The sequence below is a fragment of the Rhinopithecus bieti genome, unplaced genomic scaffold (genome assembly GCF_001698545.2).
Source record: "Rhinopithecus bieti isolate Rb0 unplaced genomic scaffold, ASM169854v2 scaffold_12070, whole genome shotgun sequence".
In the NCBI taxonomy this organism is placed as follows: domain Eukaryota; kingdom Metazoa; phylum Chordata; class Mammalia; order Primates; family Cercopithecidae; genus Rhinopithecus; species Rhinopithecus bieti.
The window spans coordinates 2,031,954-2,047,810 of NW_016807449.1; the positions used below are offsets into that span (position 1 = coordinate 2,031,954).

Sequence of the window (15,857 nt, forward strand, 5' to 3'; positions counted from 1 at the left end):
TCTGAGGGAGGAAGTGCTGGGGACCTGGACTCCTGGATCTGAGGGAGGAGGGGCCTGGGGCCTGGACTCCTGGGTCTGAGGGAGGAGGGGCTAGGGGCCTAAGCTCCTGGTTCCTGAGGAAAGAGGGAGTTGGTGGGTACACACGTTTGTCTCACCGTTTTTGTGCTTGATTTTTTGCTGGAGATGTGGAAGGTGATCATGTCATCCCCCATGAAGATATAAGAGACACCATAACCATGGTCATCAGCCTGGAGTCAGAAAGAGTGAAGAGAAGAAAATAGCTCCGGTCTCCTCCACCCCCACTACGCAGGAGTGCAGGCCCCCAGCCCCCTCTTTCCTCTAGGGGCCAGCGCGCGCCAGCTCCACTCACAGGCCCGAATCCACCGCCTGAGGAAACATAGTCCGGGTAATTGTGGACGTCAAACAGATGCATTTGCTGAACAGGGATCTGGCTGGTGGACAGCTGCCACTGCTCCGAGTGGACCTGAGGACAGGAGCCCATCACATGTGCAGGACAGAGATCTGCAGTTCCGGCCCTTGGCTCCACTTCACTCCCTGCATCCCTGGCTCTTTCTCATCCCTAACTCCCGGGCCTCCTTCTCCATGACCACGCCCTTCTCCTGGCCATGCCCTATCTGGCCACGCCCCTCATCTTCTCACCAACCACGTCGCTCTCCTCTTTTCCCTCGGACCACGCCCCTCCTCTGACCACGCCCTTTCCTCCTAGCCCCACCCCACCGACCCTCTCCTCTTTTGTCTGCTCAGGTTGACTCTCCGCCTTCTGCCTTTCTTCCTCCGCCTCCAGCGCTCTAACTGACTTCTCTGCTGATGTCCTTTCTCAACATCATTTTTTTTTGAGACGGAGTCTTGCTCTGTCGCCCGGGCTGGAGTGCAGTGGCCGGATCTCAGCTCACTGCAAGCTCCGCCTCCCGGGTTTACGCCATTCTCCTGCCTCAGCCTCCCGAGTAGCTGGGACTACAGGCGCCACCACCTCGCCCGGCTAGATTTTGTATTTTTTAGTAGAGACGGGGTTTCACCGTGTTAGCCAGGATGGTCTCGATCTCCTGACCTCATGATCCGCCCGTCTCGGCCTCCCAAAGTGCTGGGATTACAGGCTTGAGCCACCGCGCCTGGCCACCCTTTTTTTTCTTCGAGACAGAGTCTCGCTCTGTCGCCTAGGCTGGAGTTCAGTGATGCGATCTCAGCTCACTGCAACCTCTGCCTCCCGACCTCCGCCTCCCGGGTTCAAAGGATTCTCCTGCCTCAGCCCTCCCAAGTAACTGGGATTATAGGCGTCTGTCACCATGCCCAGCTAATTTTTGTATTTTTGGTAGAGACGAGATTTCACCATGTTGGCCAGGCTGGCCTCGAACTCTTGACCTCAAGTGATCCGCCTACCTCGGCTTCCCAAAGTGCTGGGATTACAGGCGTGAGCCACCGCGCCCGGCCTTGATGAGTCCTTTTTCAACATCACCCTCCTTTCCTGAAGCCGCTCCCTTCTTCCATGGTCTCCCATTTCCCTCTCTAACCCTTTCCCTGTGCCCCAACCTGGGTCAGGAAGGGCGACTGCAGGTGGAGGAATCGGGACACGACGTAAAGCGCAAAGAGGTGGCGGTCGACTCCCTGCCCGCTCATGGCTGCCTTCAGCAGAGCCTGGTGCTTGTCCACTGCCACGCGAAACAGGGTGAGGCACTGTGGGTCCTGGGGTCCCCAGGGAGGTCACAGGTCATGGAAAGACAGGAAGTCGACTTAGTGCTGGGCCTGCGGCGCACCTGGCCTCAACCGAGCTTGCCGCATCCCTGCAAGGTGGGAATATCAACCCCATTTTACAGATGGGGAACTGAGGCTTAAAGAGGGGAAATCATGTGCCCAGGTTCACATAGCCAGGGACAGCCAGGTGGGTTTCTAGGTGTATCTGGCCCCAGAGCCCAAACTCCTCCCATGGAACCACAATACCTTGTAGGTGCGGCGGTAGGTGTGGGGCAAGGGAGCAGAGGTGAGGGGCGGGTGGGATCTGGGCAGAGCGGGTGCAGGGAATGGTGCAAAGGAAGGTCATAAGGTCACATAGAGGTTAAATGGGCAGAGTTACATTGTAAAAATGGAGTTCCGGCCAGGCGCATCGGCTCACGCTTGTAATCCCAGCACTTTGGGAAGCTGAGGCAGAGAGATCACCCGAGGTCAGGAGTTCGAGACCAGCCTGGCCAACATGGTGAAACCCCGTCTCTATTAAAAAAAAAAAAAAAAAAAAAAATTAGCTTGGCATGGTGGCGGGCACCTGTAATTCCAGCTACTTGGGAGGCTGAGGCACGAGAATCGCTTGAACCAGAGAGGCAGAGGTTGCAGTGAGCCGAGACTGTGCCACTGCACTCCAGCCTGGGTGACACAGCAAGACTCCATCTCAAAAAAAAAAAAAAAAAAGAAATGGGGTTCCTTCTTGGGTGCTTCTCCAGTGCCCTATGAGACCACCATGAAAGCAGATATCACACTATGCTGGGCTGGCTCCCCCATCGGTGAGCTCTTTGAAGTCAGAGGCCAGGTCTGATTCATCCCTTATCCCTCGTGCCCCTCATGGAGGCTGGCTTCAGTAGGTCCCATCGATGTTTGCAAGTGGACGAGTGAGTACCCGGAAATGACTGAAGCCTCAAGCGAGGCCTGCACCCACCGTCTTCTCTGTGTCCTCCATGGCCCTCACAAAGTTGCAGGCCTCCCTCGTGCAAGACCGCACCGTCTCCGTCCGGCCTTCCAGGAATAAGCGAGTCATGGCCGACTCATAAGTCAGGCAGAATTGACCCCTGTCCTGGGGGACAAGGAGGAAAAGAGGAGTCTGTCAGCAGGGCTCAGGAAATCTTACAGACTTGACCCATCTCTGTCCAGACCTCCAGCCTCCTCCAGCCAGCCCAAGAATGGTTGGGAGAGAGAATTCAAGATGGCCGACCCACAATGGCTATGACCACAGGGAACTGTGGAGGGGCAGGTCTTGGGGGCTCAGGTGGACTGAGACCCTGAGGGGGCTGTGGTGGGGAACCCAGCTGACCCGGAAGTGGGCCAGTTGCAAGGCGATCTGGATGAAGCTGTCTGAAGAGAGGTGGCAGCGTCGGATGAAGCTCTTGCCAAATAGGGAGAATGGAAAGACATGGCAGTCGACATTTTCAGACAAGATCTTGGCTCCCCTCAGGGCTAGAGAGATGGAGGAGTGGATCTGCCAGAGGAGGAGGGAAGAGGAGTAGTTGGGGTTACAGATAGGGGTAGGGTGAAAGCCAGGAATGAGGCTGGAAGCGAAGGTGGACGTGGAGTTAGGGTTGCGGCAGAATACGGAAATGGGGACAAAGAACAGAAGATAATTGAAGGATGAGACTAAAGATGGGGATGGGGCTGGGCATGGTGGCGCACGCCTGTAATCCCAGCACTTTGGGAGGATGAGGCAGGTGGATCACCTGAGGTCAGGAGTTTGAGACCAGCCTGACCAACATGGCGAAACCTCATGTCTATTAAAAATACAAAAAATTAGCCGGACGTGGTGGCAGGCACCTGTAATCCCAGCTCCTTGGGAGGCTGAGGCAAGAGAATCACTTGAACCCAGGAGGTGGAGCTTGCAGTGAGCCGAGATCGCGCCATTGCACTCCAGCCTGGGTGACAGAGCCGGACTCCGTCTCAAAAAAAAACAAAAAAGATAGGGATAGGCATGGCAGTGCAGACTGGAACAGGATTGGGGTTGGGCCACAGTTGAAGCTGGGGTTGGGAATGGAGGAGGGACTGAGAGTGGTTTGGGAATGGAACGGGGAAGGGGTTGGATATGGAAAGTGAATTGGAGTTGGGCATGGGTTGTGATTGGAGGTGGGGTCGTGACTGAGTACAGGATGGGGTTGGGGTTGGGTATGGGGTGGAGTTAGGATGAACACGGGAGTGAATTCAGGTGTGGTGGTGGTGTTGGGATGGGATTGGGCATGGAGTAGGGGTTGGTGCTGGGGTTGGACAGTGGTGAGTTTTGAGTCTGAAGCGAGTAGAGATGGGGCTGGGGTTGAAGATGGGATTGGCAATGGGAGGAGGGTTGGAGTTGGGGCTGGGGATGAGGTTCGTGTTGGGGTTTGAGGTTGTAGATGCATTTGGCCTGATTTGGAGATGGGGGAAGTGTGAGTTTCCGGTTGGGGGTCGAAATGGGGTTGATTTTCAGGTTGAGATTGGGGGTGGGGATGAGTTTGGAGTCAAGGCTAGGAATCCTGAGACTTGGAGGAGAGGCCCAGAAACCCAGCCTCACCTGGTCTGGAAGGTCCCATTGCAGCCGCTGGGGCTGGGGTAGTGTGGGGTCCGGGTGCCCCTTGCAGTGGCCGTCTGTTGAGTAGCCCAGCTGAAAGCATTCTGTAGCCAGAGTGAACTGTGGATAAACAGAGGCTGTCAGAGTCCCTTCCTCCCTGTGGACTGAGGCCATCTAACCAGGACCTCTTTTCATATGGCTCTTTTTGGGGTAGGGGGAAGTTTCTGAGAAACAGAAACCTCTGATGTTCACAGATGGGGTCTCAGGTTCATGTTCCTCAAGAACAGGACTAATACCAATACTCAACCAGCATTTACTGTCCCTGTATTTCTTTTCTTTTCTTTTTGACAGGGTCTTGCTCTGTCATCTGGGCTGGTGTGCAGTGGTGAAATTATAACTCACCGCAGCCTCAAACTCCTGGGCTCAAGCTATCCTCTGGAGTAGCTGGGACCACAGGCATGTACCACCATGCCTGGCTAGTTTTTTTTTTTTTTTTTTTTTTTAATGTTTTTTGTAGACAGGGTCTCATTATGTTGCCCAGGCTGGTCTCAAACTCCTAGGCTTAAGTGATCCTTCTGCCTTGACCTCCCAAAGTGCTGGGATTACAGGCATGAGCCTGTAATCATCAATCAGCCCAGAGTCATCTTCTTGCTCTGTAACTCCTCGCTGTGGGACTGTGGGAAAATCACTTCCTTCTTTGAGCCCCAGTTACCAATTCATCAAAGGAAGGTCCTCACCCCAGACCCTTTCTTTGCTGGGTGACATTGGGCCAGCCTCTGCCTCTCCCTGAGCCTCAGTTTTTCTTTCTTTTCTTTTCTTTTTTTTTTTTTTGAGATGTAGTCTTGCTTTGTTGCTCAGGCTGGAGTGCAGTGGCACAATCTCAGCTCACTGCAACTTCCACCTCCCAGGTTCATGCGATTCTCATGCCTCAGCATCCCGAGTAGCTGGGACTACAGGCACACACCACCATGCCTGGCTACCAGTAGTGACGGGGTTTCACTATGTTGGCCAGGCTGGTCTCGAACTCCTGACCTCATGATCTGTCTGCCTCGGCCTCCCAAATTGCTGGGATTACAGGCGTGAGCCACCGTGCCTGGCCAAGCCTCAGTTATTCTTCTGACCCTAAGGCCCTGGAGAGGATGGTCTTTGGAGATGGGGCGGGGGTCCCCAGAACAAGGGAGGGCTGGCCGCCCTACCTCCCACATGTGTCCTGAGATGGGGCAGTCGGCCCAGGAGTGCTCCACGCTGAGGCCCAGCTTCCCGTTAGAGAAGACGATTAGGGTGAAGGATTTGTCAAACCAGCTGTCGGGGAGAGTTCAGAGGGGTCACCAAGAGCGAGGGGCAGAGGGACCTCGGAGTGCTTTCTGTGGGGCTTGAGGGGGTTTTCTAGATGGGAAGATGTGGGAATCCATTGGGGTGCTGGTGTGGGGATTTCTAGGACCACTGGGGGTCCTCAGTAGTGGCCCTGGAGGTATCTAAGATATGTCTGCGATTTAGAGTTTCGGGATTTTGTTTGTTTGTTTGATGGAGTTTCACTCTTGTCGCCCCAGCTGGAGTGCAGTGGCGCGATCTCGGCTCACTGCAACCTCTACCTCCCAAGTAGCTGAGGGTTCAAGCGATTTTCCCACCTCAGCCTCCCAAATAGCTGGGATCACAAGCACGCACCACCATGCCCAGCTAATTTTTGCATTTTTAGTAGAGATGAGGTTTCACCGTACTGGCCAGGCTGGTCTTGAACCCCTGACCTCAAGTGATCTGCCCCTCTCGTCCTCCCAAAGTGCTGGGATTACAGACATGAGCCACCACGCCCAGTCTAGAGTTTGGAGATTTTTAGAGAACTCACTGAGGAAGGTTCAAGGCTTTTGGGGGTGCTGGGAAGTCAGCGGGACCCCCCTGGGGCCTAGGAATTCAGTGATGCCTGCCAGGCCCGAGAATCTCTAGGTCTGGAAGTCTGGGTCTGGGGCCATGGGTTTGGGGTGCCTGCATTAAGGCCTGAGGATTGAATGGTTCAAGTTCTGAGGCTGAGGTTGCCAAGTCTGGGGTCAGGGCCTAGGGGTCCTGGGTTTGGTGGTCCTCAGATCTGGGGTCTCTGGGTCTGAGGGTCCAGCTCAGGGGTTTGGAGTCTCGGATTTGGGGTCACTGGGACTAGGTTATAGGTCTTGGTCCCAGGTCTCCAGGTCCCAAAGCATTGGGTCTGGGGTCCTCAGCTCTAGGCAGCCGCTGGTCTACAGACTCTGCAGGTGTGGGCTCCAGGGTCTAGCTGTCTACTGTCGGGGGTCCTAGGTCTGGATTCTGGGGTGCCACGTCTGGGGGCCCCATCCCAAGACTGACTCACCGGTCATGGCCCCGACCAGCCAGCAGGGCATGGGCATAGGCATCCAACGACGCTGCTGGGTCCTCCCTGGTGAGCCCCGCAGGCTCAGCATCCAGTGACACAAAGAAAGCAGCCCCTTCCACTGCCTCCAGGGCCTCTGCTGCCTGGGTCTTCAGGGACGTTCGCACCTGGGCCCATGTGCCCCTGGAGGGCCCGGGATATGCCTGAGTCCATCCTGCCCAGCCGCCACCTGGTCCCACCCTGCCCTTCCACGGCCTCAGGACACTGGCGGCCTCTGAGAGCCCCTGACCCCTGACCCCCGACCGTTACCTGGGAGCAGCGGTCAGAGCAGCCAGATGTTCCTCGTGGGGGCAGGCCGGTGAGGGATCATCCAGGATTCGCTGAAACTGCTGCTCCAGGGCCCTCGGGGAAAGCAGGCTGTTTCGGGAGTGGGTCCCCACGCGGAAGAATCGGCCCCGGTGGAAGACAGCCACATGCTGGCTGTCATGGAGGTGGCGGATGTAGTCTAGGGGTGGCGTTGGCAGAAGCGTGGGGACAGGCCAGACACATAAAAATAGCGACCACTTATTATATACTGCTTAGGTGTCATCAGTTGTTCAAAGCACCCTAGTAATCATCAGCACCCTAGGACTTCTGTGTTTTGGAGACAGGATCTCGCTGTCGCCCAGGCTGGAGTGCAGTGGTGAGATCTCAGCTCACTACAGCCTCAACCTCCTGGACTCAGGCAATCCTCCCACTTCAGGCTCCTGAGTAGCTGGGACCACAGGCGCATAGCACCATGCCTGGCTAATTTTTGAATTTTTCATATAGACCAGATCTCACTACGTTGCCCTAGGCTGGTCTTGAACTCCTGGCCTAAGCAATCGTCCACCTCGGCCCCACAAAGAACTGAGATTACAGGCATAAGTCACCGCGCCCAGCTCCTAGGTACAATTATTATCCCACTTTAGTGGAAGCTGAGGCTCAGAGAGGGTAATAACGTGCAGAAGGTCACACAGCAAAGATGCAATGGGTCCCAGCTCAGGCAGGCGGACTCCAGAAAACATGCTCTTAGCCACTAAATTGTTCTGCCTCCATCAGTGGGGACAGGAGAGGGTCTCACCTTTTTGGACCCCTGGAATCCGCGTGGTGTTGAAGATCTTCTCATACTGGGCAGAGCATAAGGGACGCATTCCCATTAGCAAAGTCTGCAGGAAACCGTGGGCTGTGAGCTGCCTTCCAGGACCCATGTGGCCCAAAGGCCACAGGACCACACCTCCATCCCCAGCCCACTGGGGCCCTCTTACCGGGGTTATCTCCTGGCGGTTCAGGCGGTGGCGGTACAGGAGGAGGGCGTGGACGGCATTCCCAGCGCGAGCTGCCTGCAGAGGCGTGGGTGTGACATACAGGAAGTCCTGGGGACCAGGAGAGGGGACGGCAAAACACCCGGGTCAGGTTTGCCCCTGATGGAGCCACCGACCCAAATACAGGTCCTGACCTCAAAACAGGGCAGAACGATGAATCCCAGATGGTGCGTCCAGATCCAGGTCACTGAGCATGAATGTCACATTCCACCCAGGTACCCCCACCCTAGACCTGGGGCCTATGAACCTCACCCCTCCCCTTCTCACCATCATGTAATAGTTGCTGTTCACCATCAGCGGATTTCGGGAGCGCAGGTACACAAATTCCTCCCACCAGTCACTGACCTGGGAGTGGGGTGGGGAGACACACAGTGAGGGGCCAGGGCCTTGCTGCGGGAGGGACAGTAGGACAGGGAAGGCCCCAGATGTTCCTGTGTCAGGCAAGGAGGATACAGCCAAAGAAGCCAGCCATTGTAGTCAGTAAATAGCAATCGCCTAGAAATCCATCCATGGAGGATCAGTTAGCTAAACCCTGTTACACTCCGGCAGTGCAGTATTACATAGCTGTTGGAAAGAACAAGGTACAGCTGGGCGCGGTGGCGCCTGCCTGTAATCCCAGCACTTTGGGAGGCTAAAGCGGGTGGATACCTGAGGTCAGGAGTTCAAGACCAGCCTGGCCAACATGATGAAACCCCATCTCTACTAAAAATACAAAAATCAGCCAGGCGTGGTGGCGCACGCCTGTAATCCCAGCTACTCGGGAGCCTGAGGCAGGAGAATCGCTTGAATCCTGGAGGCATTGGTTGCAGTGAGCCGAGATTGTACCATTGCACTCCAGCCTGGGCCACAAGAGTGAAACCCTGTCCCCCTCCCCCAAAAAAAAGAAAAGAAAAGGAAAACAGAACATAAATGTAAAATTTATAAAACAATAAATATGTGAAATAATATATATATGTGTAAATACATGAAAATGTTGGCCTTGCCAATACCATAATAAAATCAAACAATGAAAACACAAAAGAAAGCACTGCGTCACAGTTTAGCTGGTCTTGTAGGGTTTGTTTTTGTTGTTGTACATAAAATAATGGTGTGTGTATCACTGGCAGTTGGCTTGGAGGTACAATAAAATATACAGGCCAGGAGCAGTGGTTCATGCCTGTTATCCCAGCATTTTGGGAGGCTGAGGTGGGAGGATAGCTTGAGCCTAGGAGTTTGAGACCAGCCTGGGCAACATGGCAAGACCTCATGTCTACGAAAAAGTTTAAAAATTAGCAGGGCTGGGGTGCACGTGCCTTCCCGGATCCCAGTTACTAGGGAAGCTGAGGTGGGAGGATGGCTTGAGCCTGGGAGGTCAAGGCTGCAGTAAGCTGTGATCACGCCACTGTACTCCAGTCTGGGTGACAGAGTGAGACCCCTTTCAAGAAAGAAAAAGGAAAGAAAGAAAAGAAAGAGAAAGAAAGAAAAAGAAAGAAAGACAGAGAGAGAGAGAGAGAGGGAGGGAGGGAAGGAAGGAAAAGAGAGAGAGAAAGGAGGGAGGGCGGGAGGAAGGAGAGAGAGAGAAAGAAAGAGAAAGAAAGATAGAGAAAGAAAAAGAAAGAAAGAGGCCGGGCGCAGTGGCTCATGCCTGTAATCCCAGAGGGAGGAAGGAGAGAGAGAGAAAGAAAGAGAAAGAAAGAAAGAGAGAAAGCAAGAGAAAGAAAGAAAGAGGCCAGGCACGGTGGCTCACGCCTGTAATCCCAGCACTTTGGGAGGCTGAGGCAGGCGGATCACAAGGTCAGGAGACCGAGACCATCCTGGCTAACACGGTGAAACCCTGACTCTACTAAATACAAAAAAAAAAAAAAAAAAAAAGCCAGCTATGGGAGGCTGAGGCAGGAGAATGGCATGAACCTGGCAGGTGGAGCTTGCAGTGAGCCGAGATCGCGCCAGTGCACTCCAGCCTGAAGGGAAGGAAGGAAGGAAATAAGGAAAGAAGATAGGAAAGGTGGGAGGGAGGGAAGGAAGGGAAGAAAAAAACGTGCGTGTGTGTGTAAGTAGAATCTTGTCCAAAAGTGTGAAGAAAAACAAAAATTTAACCAGAAAAGCAAGGCCCGCCGTTCCCTTCTACTTCTCGACATTTCGTCCCCTTCATTGGGTTTGACCAACTGAGCCTCCCATATCGGTGCCCCTTGGGGCTCTGTCGCAGACCCTCTTCCCTTCCCCTCTCACTCTAAGCACAAGTTTTCTCATCCGAGCCCCGTGTCTCAATGACCTACAATGGTAGATCTCACGGTAGCTTCCTCTGCAGCCTCCCACCCTCCAGTCTTTCCCCCACACCAGAGCTGACCCACCCCCTTCCTTGCTCCAAACCCTCCCATGGCTCCCTAGTACCCCCAGGAAAGAGTCCAGGATCCTCAGCCTGGATTTCAGGCCTCTCCCACCACTCCTCACCATTCAACTCCTTTGGGGTTTTTTTGGTTTTTTTTTTTTTAGTTTGGTTTTTGTTTTTGTTTGTTTGTTTGTTTGTTTGAGACATAGTCTCGCTCTGTGGCCCAGGCTGGAGTGCAGTGGCACAATCTCAGTTCAGTGCAACCTCCCCTGGGTTCAAGCAATCCTCCCGCCTCAGCCTCCCGAGTAGCTGGGATTATAGGCGCATGTGCCACCATGCCCGGCTAATTTTTGTATTTTTAGTAGAGACGGGGTTTCACCATGTTGGCCAGGTTGGTCTCAGAACTCTTTTTTTTTTTCTTTTTTTTTTTTTTTTGGACGGAGTCCTCCGCCTGCGCGCCCAGCGGAAGTCAGTGGCAGATCTCAGCTACTGGCAAGCTCCGCCTCCTGGTTACGCCATTCTCCCTGCCTCAGCCTCCCGAGTAGCCTGGGACTACCAGGCCGCCCAGCCACGCTCGCCCCAGCTCATGTTTTGTTTTTTTTTTTTTTTTTTTTGTATTTTTTTAGTAGAGAGACGGGGTTTCCCTGCGTGTTATCCCAGGAGTGGTCTCCATCTCCTGACCTCGTGACCGCCCCGTCTCGGCCTCTCAAAGTGCTGGGATTACAGGCTTGAGCCACCGCTCTTGACCTCATGTGATCTGCCTGCCTCAGCCTCCCAAAGTGCTGGCATTACAGGCGTGAGACAGTGCGCCAGGCCTAAGTCCTGGAATTCTGGTTCAATCTTTGGAAGATCAAGGGTGGAGCTCAGAATATTGGAGCATCTATACCCTTAACCTCAACATTAAACATAGAGAGAGAGCATATATATGTTATGAGCATATATATATAAATACATATATATGCTTATATGTATATTTAAATGTTGAGGTTAGGCTACAGATGCATGTGAGCGGGGCTCAGTGTATTGGCCCTTGGGGGCCGGGGCCCAGGATGCAGGCCCGGGGCCAGGCTCCAATCGCGGCAGGGGATGTGTGGGTTGTGGGCGTGTCGTGGGGCGGGGCGTGTAGAACTCGTAAGTGTAGCAGGGCGAGCTCACAAACTTAGCCTTTCAGGTGGGGCCTTGGTGGCAGTGGCGGGACTCACATAATTGGATGCCCACCAGGACTTGAGCCTCAGGTACCACTGCAGCAGTGACGCCTGCAGCCTCAGGAATTCCTGCGCCAGGACCGCGGTCCAGTCAAAGTCCTCGTCGGAGAGGACGGGCCGGACCGACTCCAGGTACTAAAGGGGAGAAGACGGCAGGTCATGCCCGCGGCCCGCCCCGGCCACCCCGGCCCATCTGCGCGCTCCCAGGCCCACCTTGCGCACGGTGTCCTGCACAGAGGGCACGGGCTGGCGCGGCAGGGAGCGCTGGTAACTGAACAGCATCGGGTGGCGGCCGGAGAAGATGCGGACCAGGGCCTGGGGAGGAGGAGTTACCGGGGCATTAACCCCTCACCGGGACCAGGGAGTTGAGGGGGGCAGGGGTCGACAGTGGGACAGAAACACAAAGACAAGGACACAGAGACTTAAGAGCATCAGAGACCCCGAGAGAGAAAAGGACAGAGACCCGGGGGGGGGGGAATAGAGACCCGGGGGGGGGATAGAGACCCAGAGAGGGGGGGATAGAGACCCAGGGGGGATAGAGACCCAGAGAGGGGGGGATAGAGACCCAGAGGGGGGGGATAGAGACCCAGAGAGAGGGGGACAGAGAAGTGGGTCCCAGGAGAGCTGGAATAGGGGTGTGCCCCTCCCATACCAGCCAGGTCTTGGTGGGGGAGGACATGGCTCCGTGGGGCTCAAGAAGCCAGCCGTGGTAGGACAGAAGCAGCCTCAGGGCCACGTGCAGTGTGAAGATCAGGGCTCCCCACAAACAGGAGGCAAACAGGGCAGCTGCCAGGACCCCCCGGAGCCCGTGGTGCTGTCCGCCCCTGCAGGGAGAGAAACAGAGGCTGGGCCTAGGTCTCCTGGCCTCAGAATCTCCCTCCCTTCCAGCCCCCTCCAGCCCCTGCACTGATCTTTTGGCTGTTAGACAGAGAAACCCATTTTTGTCATTTTAGTAGGTGTGAGCTCTGTCACCCCCTCCAGCCCGCTCCCACTGTGGCAGCACCAAGCTTCCAAAGTCACTTTCCATGGAAATTGGTAGGTGCTTAATAAATGACAGCCATTATTTCTTTTTTTTTTTTTGAGACGGAGTCTCACTCTGTCGCCCAGGCTGGAGTGCGGTGGCACGATCTTGGCTCACTGCAACCTCTGTCTCCTGGGTTCAAGCAATTCTCCTACCTCAGCCTCCCAAGTAGCTGGGATTACAGGCACCCGCCACCAGGCCCGGCTAATTTTTTGCATTTTTAGTAGAGACAGGGTTTCACCACGTTGGCCAGGCTGGTCTCGAACTCCTGACCTTAGGTGATCCGTCCACCTCGGCCTCCCAAAGTGCTGGGATTACAGATGTCAGCCACCGCGCCTGGCTATAATCAGCGTTTTAACAACCCATCCAGGTGATACCAATGCCAGCTTAAATTTAGGAAAAGCTGGTCTAAAGCTACATTAAATCAGCACATTTGTTTGCAAAGTTTGCAAATGTCACCTGGAGGACTTGGGTCAAATGACTTTCCCTCTATAGACTGGGTAAATCTAGCGTTCTGGGAATTTTTTTTGGGGGGGGTATAGAGATGGGAGTCTCACTATGTTGCCCAGGCTGGTCTCAAACTCCTGAGCTCAAGCCTCCTGCCTCAAGCCTTCCGAAGTGCTGGGATTACAAGTGTGAGCCACTGTGCCCGGCATCCCTCTTGGAAATGTCTACATCTGGTCCTGGGTCTGTTCTTTGAAGCCATCTGCACAAAATGTGGACCTTCTTCCCCAGGAGGACTCAACAAAGAACTAGACCTGACATTTCACCTGCACCCGGTTTTCAAACCCTTCCTGAAGATGACAATAACACAATAAAAATAATGCAACCACTCCCAAGAGGAACTCCTGGCACTCTACTGACTATGTGACAGGCATGATTTTTTTTTTTTAAATTGAGAAAGAGTCTCACTCTGTTGCCCAGGCTGGAGTGCAGTGGCATGATCTCAGCTCACTGCAACCTCTGCCTCCCGGGTTCAAGCAATTCTCCTGCCTCAGCCTCCCGAGTAGCTGGGATTACAGGTGACCGCCACCACGCTTGGCTCGTTTTTGTATTTTTAGTAGAGACAGGGTTTCACTGTATTGGCCAGACTGGTCTCGAACTCCAACCTCAAGTGATCCACCCACGTCAGCCTCCCAAAGTGCTGGGATTACAAGTGTGAGTCACCATACCCGGACAACAGGCAGGATTTTGATTAATTCTTCTAAGCACTCTACAAAGCAATTATTCATACCCTCATTTTACAGGTGAAGGCCTTGACAATCAAGAATGGTGAGGTCTCTTGACTAAGACTACATGACTAGACATGGGCAAAGCTCTTACTTTTTTTTTTTTTTTTTTTGAGATAGAGTCTTGCTGTGTCACCCAGGCTGAAGGCCCAGTGGCACAATTTTGACTCACCGCAACCTCTGCCTCCCAGGTTCAAGTGATTATCCTGCCTCAGCCTCCCAAGTAGCTGGGACTACAGGCACACACCACCACACCTGGCTAATTTTTGTATTTTAGTAGAGACGGGGTTTCACCATGTTGTCCAGGCTGGTCTCGAACTCCTGACCTCAGGTGATCTGCCCACCTTAGCCTCCCAAAGTGCTGGGATTACAGGTGTGAACCACAACACTCGACCATTTTTTTTTTCTTTTTTTCTTGAGACAGTGTCACTCCGTTGCCCAGGCTGCAATGCAGTGGCATGATCTCAGCTCACTGCAGCCTTGACCTCCTGGGCTCAGGTGATCCTCCCACCTCAGCCTGCTGGGTAGCTGGGACCACAGGTGAGTGACACCACACTTGGCTAATTTTTTGTATTTTTAGTAGAGACGGGGTTTCACCATGTTGCTTAGGTTGGTCTCAAACTCCTGGGCTCAAGTAATCCTCCTGCTTTGGCCTCCCTAAGGGATTACAGGCATGAGCCACTGTGCCCAGCAAAGCTCGCACTATTTTTTTTTTTTGAGATGGAGTTTCGCTCTTGTCGCCCAAGCTGGACTACAATGGCCCGATCTCAGCTCACCAAAACCTCCACTTCCCGGGTTCAAGTGATTCTCCTGCCTCAGCCTCCCTAGTAGCTGGGATTTCAGGTGGCTGCCACCATGCCCAGCTACTTTTTATATTTTTAGTAGAGATGGGGTTTCACCATGTTGGCCAGGCTGGTCTTGAACTCCTGACCTCAAGTGATACACCCACTTCGGCCTCCCAATGCCCAATGTGCCAGGATTACAGGGGTTAGCCACTGCGCCCGGCCTCACCTCCTTTTTCTTCATGCTATACCTTTATTAATCTGACCCAAAGTAAGTCTCAGAGGTAACTTTTCTTTAGCAGGTACACCACAATGACAGAAGAACTTACTGGGTGGAGGGAGAGTGATTGGGGGTTACTGGGCTGGAGTGGGGGAACCTCACCAGTCGGGCAGCAACTCTTTGATCTTCTCCATCAGTCCTAAGGAAGGATCCAGCTGGAGGAACCAGGCAAGCTGGATGGCACTGAAGAGGAAAAGCCAACTGAGGGGGCTGGCAGGAAACACACCGGTGAGAAAGTCATTCTGTGGGGAGGAAAGGGCATCCATTCAATCATCTGCCCTCTCCTCTGTTCTGTGCCATCCTCAAACATTATTGAGCACCCAGTGTGTGTTGAGCCCTGAGCTGGATGCTCAAGATCTAGTAGGGAACAGAGAGATCCAGGTCTTGCCCTTAGGAAGGTCAGTCCAGAATGAAGTAAGTATTAATTGCCATAGGGCAAGAAACAGGAGGAGCCCTGTGTTGGCAAGTTACAGTTCGAGGGCATCAGGGCGGGTTCCCTGGAGAAGGATATTCTGAGGCAAGACTTCAAAGGGGAGGCTGTCAAAGGCAGTACAGGCCAGGTGTGGTGGCTCACTCCTGTAAACTCAGCACTTTGGGAGGTCAAGGAGGAGAATCCCTTGAGCACAATAGTTCAAGACCAGCAGTGGCTCACGCCTGTAATCCTAACACTTTGGGAGCCTGAAGTGAGTGGATCACTTGAGGCCAGGAGTTCAAGACTGGCCGGGACAACATGGTGAAATCCGTCTCTAATAAAAATACAAAAATTAGCTGGGCATGGTGGCGGGTGCCTGTAATCCCAGCTACTTAGGAGACTGAGGCATGAGAATCGCTTGAGCTTGGGAGGCAGAGGTTGCAGTGATCCAAGATTACATTACTGCACTCCAGCCTGGATGACAGGACAAGCCTCTGTCTCAAAAAAAAAAAAAAAAAAAAAAATAGCCAGGCATGGCAGCACACACCTTAGTCCCAGCTACTTGGAAGGCTGAAGCAGGAGGATCACTTGAGCCCAGGAATTCAGGGATGAAGTGAGCTGCGATGGTGACACTCCAGCCTGGGTAACAAAGTAAGTAAGACCCTGTCTCAAAAAAAAAAAAAAAAAAAA

At 53.7% G+C, this 15,857-nt stretch overlaps 1 protein-coding gene across 12 annotated transcripts in view; it reads right to left on the minus strand.

Annotated features, from left to right (window-relative positions):
* Positions 1–58: 58 nt before the first annotated feature.
* CPT1C (carnitine palmitoyltransferase 1C) overlaps positions 59–15,857 on the minus strand; it is a 22,296-nt gene continuing 6,497 nt past the window's right edge. For 4 of the 12 annotated variants that reach the window (XM_017882150.1, XM_017882149.1, XM_017882151.1 and 1 more), the window contains 15 exons: positions 14,858–14,997; positions 12,096–12,267; positions 11,657–11,758; positions 11,441–11,578; positions 8,198–8,275; positions 7,690–7,981; positions 6,897–7,092; positions 6,588–6,770; positions 5,449–5,554; positions 4,256–4,372; positions 3,035–3,199; positions 2,663–2,797; positions 1,549–1,701; positions 371–484; positions 61–248 (listed from right to left, as the gene is read on the minus strand). In XM_017882150.1, the coding sequence (XP_017737639.1) occupies positions 99–248; positions 371–484; positions 1,549–1,701; positions 2,663–2,797; positions 3,035–3,199; positions 4,256–4,372; positions 5,449–5,554; positions 6,588–6,770; positions 6,897–7,092; positions 7,690–7,981; positions 8,198–8,275; positions 11,441–11,578; positions 11,657–11,758; positions 12,096–12,267; positions 14,858–14,997 (2,241 nt within the window). In that variant the 3' untranslated portion in view covers positions 61–98. Of the gene's footprint in view, positions 249–370; positions 485–1,548; positions 1,702–2,662; positions 2,798–3,034; positions 3,200–4,255; positions 4,373–5,448; positions 5,555–6,587; positions 6,771–6,896; positions 7,093–7,689; positions 7,982–8,197; positions 8,276–11,440; positions 11,579–11,656; positions 11,759–12,095; positions 12,268–14,857; positions 14,998–15,857 lie in introns of those variants that run through there. The other 8 variants (XM_017882154.1, XM_017882153.1, XM_017882146.1 and 5 more) reach the window with 6 other exon arrangements.